Source organism: Cynara cardunculus, assembly GCF_001531365.2.
Source record: "Cynara cardunculus var. scolymus isolate 2C chromosome LG 13, CcrdV1, whole genome shotgun sequence".
NCBI classification, from domain to species: Eukaryota; Viridiplantae; Streptophyta; class Magnoliopsida; order Asterales; family Asteraceae; genus Cynara; species Cynara cardunculus.
Genome location: NC_037540.1, coordinates 29,569,110 through 29,578,433, shown reverse-complemented (window position 1 = coordinate 29,578,433; position 9,324 = coordinate 29,569,110). Strand labels below are relative to the sequence as shown.

The following is a 9,324-nucleotide window of genomic DNA, read 5'->3' as shown; positions in this document are numbered from 1 at the left end:
AGGCAAGGGAGCTGAGTGAGGAAGGACCGAGAGTAGTTAGTAGTCCCCCATGAAGGCCAAAGAAGTCTAAGAAGACTCACAAGGACATCGATCCTTCTGAGAAAAAGAAAGGGAAAAAGAGACCCGTAGAAAAAGAGGGTCCAAACAGTCCTCTGCCAAAACCCAAAAAGAAGAAATCAAAGAAGGCCCAAGCCACAGAGGTTGAGGTCACAGAGGCCGAGGTTCAAGAAGGCCCAGCAGAGGCTATACCTCATCGCAGAAGGTTGCGCAAAGCTGTTCTAGAAGAGTCCCCCACTGAGAAAATCCAAGATATAATCTTCGATCTCAAACATAGTTTTACAGCGCCCACAGAGGTGGTAGATTTGGGGACAGAAGTTGTACTAGACAACGAAGAGGAAGAAGTGGAGTTAGAAGAGGGTGAAAAAGATGTCGAAGGCACACATCCAAGCCCCCTCCCTCTGCAACCCACGTGGCTAGGGACCCTGTTCTAGAGGGAACCCCTATTGAAGAAAGCGTGCACACGCTGAACCCTGAAGCAACCAACCTCGCAGAGGACATCGTCCTCTGTCGAATGCATAAACCGGGAACCCTATTCTACTCCATCATCCTCTCAAAAGGATGGTAGTTTTATCATACAGAGTCCGTTCGCCCAAGGACTCGACACTACCAAGAGAGGCATCCATTGCCCCTCCACACGTGAGTGAACCACCCAATCATGCTTCAGAGGCATGCGAGAAAATCACCAAGGCTGCGAGTCTAGAACACCCAAAGTCTCCACTCGATCCCTCTGCCAAGTTAGGCTCTGAACCTATTAGCCATGAAATCGACAGAACACCGGTAGGCTCTCCAATTGGGGATGTCCGAGGATCTGGTGGAAGTCCCCGAGATGACAACGTCAAATCGGTCACTGAGGACGCCTTACACTCCAAGGCTACTAGGTCACCATGTGTTTGTGATCTAGGTTCCTCGAGTGCCTATGTGACGAAGGAGGAGCATCAAACCTTCACCACAGAGGTACTCAAGAGGTTGGATGAGTTGAAAAGCTTGTTCTCCTCCTCTCCGACAACAGAGGCTCTTACACCTCTCACAGAGGCTCTGAAGGAGTTGACTTCTACAACTTCTGAACTCAAGGCGGCCGTATCAGCCCTTCAGAGCTCTGTCCTCAACAAGGCTGATCTCGTAGAAGCCTTCAGCGTGTTGTCTCTCAATCCTTATTCCATCAACACTCTCAAGACAGAACTGACAGAGGTCGATGCCCAGTACACTGCAGACATGATTTCCGCCGGCTACACGAACTACTCCGCCTTCAAGGATGAAATCAAAGAGATGTTCTCCTCTGCAATCACTGTTGACGTCGACTCCTCATCCTCTAGGGCTAACATTAACCATCTTGCCACTCGCAGAGAGATAGACGCAATGGTTGAGGCCCTCGGAGAGATCGTGCGGAAACACCACGACCATCTTCTCAAAGAGGCCCGAGCTTCTAACGAATCCATCAGAGACTGCACGAAGCAACTCGTCAAAGGTCACTCATTCCAAAATGAAATCTATCGTTGCATCTCTAAAATGAAATGGGCCACAGAGATTGATATCAACACTGCCACTCTGAATGCTGAAATGGTAATAGAGAAGATGGAGAAGGCGGCCTCCAGAGTTCTCAGGCGCTTGAAGAAGGCTTCCCTCACCTCGTGCGAGACAGAGGCTACTCAAATCCATGATAATCAGGGAGGCAATGACCCTGATCGTCATGAGGGGGAGAAGAAGACAGAGCCAAAGAAATCAACCTCTGCCAAACCACTGAAAATAGTGGATTCTACTGCAGCCCTATTCTCCAAAGAAAAATCTCCAGAGCCTACAGGGAAAGGCAAGGGTAAAGTGGAAGAGGCGTCGCCAAAGAAAGGGTCTAGCTCTGACACACTGGAGGAAATTAATGAAGATGAATATGACAACCCTGATCTGGTTCAAGCCCTCAAGGCTTCTGTGGCAGAGGCTCGGATGAAGAAAGGCAGAGCTCCCATCCCCAAAGTCGGAGAAGGCTCTTCCAAACTAGCCAAGATACCTGAAGAGACGTCCATGGGTACGTTCGACGCTCTGTTAGGAACAGTCAAGCCAATCCTACCACAGGGGTCTACCCAGAGGCCTATACTCGAAGAAGACACCAGAACGCCAGAGTCTGCCACAGTGGGGAGGGTCTCTGAAATTATTGATTCAATAAACAAGATTCCCACGCAGAAGATGCGTACAGAGCCCGTAATCATTGTCGAAGAGATTCTGCGGTGGCGTTACTCATCCACAGACACAGAGCCCCCATACAATCCAGAGCTAACTGGCATGCCCTCTGTCGAAGCAAATTTTCACTTCCCTAAACTCACTGAGCCACCAGTGCAGGTCATCTCAGAGCACATTATTTGCTCACTAGAAACCATCTCTCCATGCACCATACTGAAGAAGACCGTGCTGTACACTCAATATACGGTGAAGAGGGATGATGGCAACCTCTACACTTTTATAGATGCTGACCTCCATAATCTATGCGTATTTGATCTAATCTTCTTGCACAAGATCCTGAACAAGTACATGGAAAGGAGGTCAAGCTACTCGATTTCTCTCAGAAGGCTGATAGAGGTGATGCGTGCCCAAGTCAATTCTACAGATAGAAAGACTTCGATATTGCTATGAGGTTGGACCAGCCAGAGCTGAAGATTACTCCTCCAAAGAACAGACCCATTTGGCTGCATAGGTTYCATCCYAACACTATTATCCACAATCCCATCTTTGGGTTTGTTTTCTTGGACAAGGATAAAATTCTAAGATTCTTCGATCCGAAAGAGGCGCACAAGTATTCAACAGAGTCCCTCGAATGGGTGTTCAACTCGATGGTGGCAGAGGTGCAGAAAGGGCGAATAAGGGCGGATGAAGTAATGGACCTTCTGGAAACCATCAAAATACAAGTCTCACTCAGGGAATGGATCTTCAAGGTCTACAAGGCTGTCAAGACTGATTTCAATTTGCTGTAGACGATTATCCAGACTCTGCTGTTGAGTAAACTTTTGTAATAGTGTAGGCCTGCACATTTTTTACTTCTTTCAATAATGTAATTTTTTTGCAGAGGATGAGATTAATCTCCTCTTGTATTTTTTCCTTAAGTCAAATCTTGCTCCCAACTGTCCACAATTACTTTTTCAATACTTAGGGGGAGATTGTTAGCTCCATTATTCCTATCTTGTAAAAGTATAGAAAAAGTATATTGCAAGCCTTGACAGAAGGTTAACTCCACAGAAGACAACATAGGATTAGCAACAGAAGCCGTATGAGTGAACAAGTAAAGAGTGCCAGAACCTCTCATGCATCTCACAGAGGTTCTGGAAAATAGTCCTCTGATCAAAAGAACATGTAAGTCATTTACAGCAGAGCCTCTGAGATGGCTTACAGAGGGTCTGCGGTTTTCGTCTTCTGTGAAGTTTTTGTTCTAACAGTTTTTCAAAGGTTGCTAGCCATGCTTCTCACGTGACTAGGACTTAATTGACTTTCTTTGGACGACCCAGATGAAGACACTTGTCAAAGATCTAGTCTCTAAGGTCGTTAGGAACTAGTATAAATAGCGGATAGGGCCTTTGTAAACTGTGTGCTTCCAGTATTGTAATTGTCAAAATTTTCAATTGAATCAATTGAAAAACCTTTGGAGCAATCTTCTTGTATTCATCTTCTTCGTTGATATTGTGTGTTCTTGGTGTGTTTAGAATTTCTAATCACTTACTCACTCTGTTTTGTCTTATTAATACTTCCGCTGCACTTCAATTGTTTTAGAGCTTGTTTAGAGTGTTAGATCAATATCAAAGTTGAATTTAGATCCTACAAACTCTTACTTTTTATTTTAAAAACCTGTGAACTCACCAACTATTTCAGTACTTGACCTCCTTCTTCGTCATGCTTTTCATGTGTGTTCATCATTAACGTTGGCACATAGGAAGGCATCGTGTGGCTGCATATCTTTATTTTATATTTGTGTTGGCAATCATGTTATTTCCCTTTTAAAATGTTGAAACTTTGTATCGTTGTAAACTTTCGAACTATCTTCTTACTATGGTTGATGTTGTCTTCTACCTTATGCTGTGAAACCCTTTAGCTGTTACATCTCGTGTTTCCGCCGCGGCGGGGTGTGATAGGTTTGGTATCAGAGCCGAAGGTTATAGAGAACATTGGTTTTCCTTGGGAAAGCCCAAACTATAGCCGAAACCTGGAAATAACGTTTAAAATTCGGAACATATTGCTTGTATAACTAAATTAGTATTGCATTATTGGACCTTAATTAAACAAAGCCTGATCACCTATGTTTAATTAAGGAAAGATTAATACTATAATTGAAATGGTTATATTGGGAATATGTTTAAGATTATTTTCCTCTCAAAACCTTTGAAGCATCATATTTGGTGTGTGAATAGGCATTGCATATAATAGATGATTATAGATATACCCTTAGTGACTTAGTGCACACTTATCTCAGCTTCACTATGTCATCATCATCTTTTTCTCTCAATTCATACTCAGGCGACGAGTCAGGTTATGTAACCGGTCGTCATCGAGCCAACCCGCCTATCATTAGAGAGGAGGAACCTCATGTTGACACCGATTCGGATCACGAGGTGTCCAGTGAGAGGACTAATGGAGCCCACCCGAGAATTTAACCTACTACCGAGTTACCCCAGGCGACCATGGTAGTTCATCGGCCAGTTCTGAGTGGGGCGCGCACCCGTCAGGCGGCACAAAAGAGTGTCCCTATGTCTAGAAGGGCAGGACTAGGACCCTTGCGCCAGGAGTCGGTGGTGACGCCTCGTGTAGTTGCAGGGGTACCTGTAGGACAAGCATCCGGCATGACGCAGGCCGAAACACAAAGGGTTCAGTCCATGGCTGCTGAACTGCAGAGTTGCTAGGCAAGGTTGGCATATCAGCACCAGGCTATGACCAACTTGACAGAGGCGGCAAACCTCCTGTACCGGACGTCAAAGGAGACATGGGAGACCGCCAATGCGGCAAGAAGGTCTGTACGGAGGATGGTGTTTTTATGTCAAATGATGGGAGGACTGGCGCTGGCGATAATTGTGATGCTGCTCCTACTGGTCGCGTATCGAGGATGGTTTTAGTTGAATAATTATTAGTAGTCTTTTGGGCACAACATTTAAGCAAAAAAAACATTAACTTGTGATCATTAAATAAAATGTGTGCTTTTTACTACTTTCTACTGAATTAGTGACCTTGGGGTCGAAATCTTTTGATAAGCGATGAATCTTTGAGGTTGCTGAATAGACATTATTCAAATTATGTATGAAAAGCCGTTTTTGTGGGATGTAAATTTTTTTATGATTATCATTGTTGTGAATTTCAAGTTGTGATTTAAGGTATTGAAGAATAAGTATGGTCTTTTAAAAAAACTTCTAATCAAAAAAACGTTTGTGAACATATTCTAGAACCATGCCCCCAATAAGGAGCGCACACAACATGAGAGGGAATCCTGAAAGCCAAACACCTGATATAGCACAGTTGATAGCTCAGCAAATCCAGGAGACGGTACCAACTATTGTCGCTCAGGTTACAGCGGGCATTAATGCAAGTCAATGGAGCGAGGGAGGCCCTAGCATCGAGAATCTTGTCAGGGAGGAGAATCGTAACACCAACGATAGAGGATGCAGTTACAAGACATTCATGTCATGCAAGCCCAAGGAGTTTCATGGCAAAGAAGGTGCAATTGGATTACTATCATGGATTGAGAACATGGAGTCGGTACTCCATATTAGCAGGTGCTCTGATGATTGTAAGGTGAAGTATGCAACATGCCAACTCCAGGGTAGAGCCCTAACTTGGTGGAACATTCAAGTTCAAACCCATGGTCGCCAAGCTGCCTATGATCTATCATGGGAAGAACTCAAAACGTTACTCATCGAAGAGTATTGTCCTAAGAGCGAAATTCAGAAGCTGGAAGTTGAATTCTGGAATCACACCATGATTGGAATGGAGGTGGACAAATACACTGCTCATTTTCATGAGCTTGCCAAGTTAGTACCTCATATGGTCACCCCGGAGGAGAAACAAATTCATCGGTACATTTGGGGATTGGCACCTCAAATCCGAGGGATGGTCACATCGGCAAACCCAACCACTATACAAAACGCAGTGGTTTTGGCAAACCGTCTGACAAATGATGCAGTTAGATCAGGGATTTTAAAGCAAGACAAATTTGGTGGAAAGAGGAAACTAGAGGGGCAATCATGGAAAAGGGCCAACAACAATTTAGGCAAGAACCAAAGAGTGGTGAAGAATTTTGGAGTAAAGGTTCAGGAACCGGGGCAGTATAGTCGGCAACTTCCAAAATGCAGCAAATATAATTATCACCATGCAGGGGCCTATCCTACATGTGGCAAATGTAATCGGTTGGGTCATATCACCAAGTTCTGTAGAGGGGAAAAGAAAATCAAGGATGGAATAAGGGTATGCTATGAGTGTGGAAGTCAGGATCACTTCAGGAATAAGTGCCCAAGGATAATTAGAGGATCAAGCATCAACAATGCCAGAAACCAGGTAAGGCAAACTAGTCAGGGAAATCAAGGAGGCCAGGCTCGAGGAAGGGCATTTGTAATGGGAGCCGAAGAGGCACGTCAAGACCCTAATGTTGTGACAGGTACGTTTCTTTTAAACAACCTCTATGCCTAAGTAATATTTGACTCTAGAGCAGATAGAAGTTTTGTTTCCCTAGAATTTAGGCCGTTGATAAATCTGAAATCGAGGAAGTTGAAAGATGCTTACACTATCGAATTTGCCGATGGCCAAGAAATAAAGGTTAGGGACGTAATCTTGGGTTGTACTTTAAATTTAGCTGATAAGTTATTTAGCATTGATCTTATCCCAATTAAATTGGGAAGTTTTGATGTAGTGGTAGGAATGAGTCGAGCGGAGATTTGTTGCTTTGAGAGGATTGTGCGAATACCTTACCAAGATGGAGAAACCCTATCTATACAAGGGGAAAAACCTGGAAGGAGTTTAAAGATGGTATCATGTGTGAAGATTTGCAAGTATATGAGGAAAAAGTGCGTTGTATTCTTGGATCATGTATCGGAATGGAAATCCGAGGAAAAGCATATTCAGGATATTCCTGTGGTGAGAAATTATCCAGAAGTATTTCTGGATGATTTATCAGGACTTCCTCCATCTAGACAGGTCGAATTCCGAATTGACCTAGTTCCTGGGGCGGCGCCTGTTGCTAAAGCTCCATATCGCTTAGCACTGGCCGAGATGCAAGAGCTGTCAGGTCTACTTCAAGAACTTCTGAACAAAGGATTCATCCGGCCAAGCTCTTCACCTTGGGAAGCTCCAATCTTGTTCGTTAAAAAGAAGGATGGCACGTTTCGAATGTGCATAGATTATAGGGAGTTAAACAAGTTGACGATCAAGAACCGATATCCCCTCCCTCGAATTGACGATCTGTTCGATCAGTTGCAAGGCGCATGTTATTTCTCTAAGATTGACTTTTGTTCAAGGTATCATCAGCTAAGAGTTCATGAGGAGGACGTCTCTAAGACGGCCTTTAGGACTCGATATGGGCACTACGAGTTTCTAGTTATGCCCTTCGGTCTGACCAACACGCCGATGGTATTTATGGATTTAATGAATAGGATATGTAGACCGTATCTAGACAAGTTTGTGATCGTATTCATTGATGATATTCTAATTTATTCACGGAGTAGGGTAGATCATGAGCAACATCTGAAAATGATGTTAGAATTGCTCAAGGAGAAAGAATTATATGCTAAATTTTCAAAGTGCGAATTCTGGATTCAGGAGGTACATTTTCTCGGTCATGTGATTAGCGAAAAAGGAATTCATGTGGATCCGGCTAAGGTTGTGGCCATAAAGAAGTGGGAAGCACCAAAGACCCCGACAGAAATTTGTCAATTTCTGGGTTTGGCGGGTTATTATCGACGATTTATAGAGAGCTTCTCAAAGATTACCCAACCATTAACAGCATTAACCCATAAAGGTAAGAAATTTGTTTGGGGAAAACCCCAAGAGGACGCATTCCAACTGCTAAAGCATAAGCTATGCAACGCGCCAATCCTAGCTTTGCCAGAAGGAACCGAAAACTTCGTAGTATATTGTGACGCATCGCGCCAAGGTTTGGGTTGCATATTGATGCAGAAGGACAAGGTTATGGCATACGCTTCGATGCAACTCAAAGCCCATGCGAAGAACTATACCACTCATGACCTGGATCTAGGAGCTGTGGTTTTCGCTCTCAAAATATGGAGGCATTATTTGTATGGCACTAAGTGTATTGTTTTTACCGACCACAAAAGTCTCCAGCGTATCCTTGATCAGAAGATGCTCAATATGAGACAGAGAAGATGGGTGGAGTTGCTCAGCGATTATGATTGTGAAATCTGATACCACCCAGGTATGGCCAACATAGTGGCAGATGCTCTAAGCCAAAAGGAAAGGATAAAACACTCTCGAGTACGAGCTTTGGGAACGCTTGTCCAGACGAGTTTGAAGACTCGAATTCTTGAAGCTCAAGATGAAGCGCTGAAGGCAGAAAATTTGAAGAGCGAGACCCTGCATAATCTGGAGCATAAATTTAAGACTAAGTCAGATGGAGTGCGTTACTTCAAGGACAGAGTTTGGATTCTGAAGATTAACAACCTACGAGAGTTAGTTTTGGAGGAAGCCAATAGATCTATGTATTCGATTCACCCAGGGGCGGATAAGATGTATAAGGATCTGAGAGAGTACTATTGGTGGCAGGAATCAAAAAGGATATAGCTTTGTACGTTGGAAAATGTTTGACTTGCTCAAGGGTCAAGGCAGAATATCAGAAGCCATCCGGATTGTTACAACAACCCGAGATCCCACAATAGAAATGGGAACAAATCTCCATGGATTTTATCACCAAACTGCCTAGAACTGCTAAAGGTCATGACACGATTTGGGTAATACTGGATCGACTAACAAAATCCGTACATTTCCTTCCTATTCGTGAAGATTTTAAACTGGTGAAGCTTGCTCAAATCTACGTTAACGAAATTGTTGCAAAACACGGAGTACCTATTTCCATTATCTCGGATAGAGATAGCCGCTTCACATCGCGGTTTTGGCAATCACTTCAGAAGGCCCTGGGTACACAACTGAATTTGAGCACCGCCTATCATCCCCAAACGAACGGGCAGAGTGAACGCACAATTCAGACTTTAGAAGATATGCTTCAAGCATGCGTGATCGATTTGGAGAAAGTTGGGACATTCATTTACCATTGATAGAGTTCTCTTACAACAACAACTA

At 43.8% G+C, this 9,324-nt stretch overlaps 1 protein-coding gene across 1 annotated transcript; it reads left to right on the top strand.

Moving 5' to 3' along the window:
• Positions 1-5,469: 5,469 nt before the first annotated feature.
• Positions 5,470-8,433, top strand: LOC112524966. Its single transcript, XM_025134909.1, has 2 exons — positions 5,470-6,673; positions 6,728-8,433. The coding sequence occupies exons 1-2, from the start codon at positions 5,470-5,472 to the stop codon at positions 8,431-8,433; spliced, it is 2,910 nt and encodes a 969-aa protein (XP_024990677.1).
• The last annotated feature ends 891 nt before the right edge of the window (positions 8,434-9,324 follow it).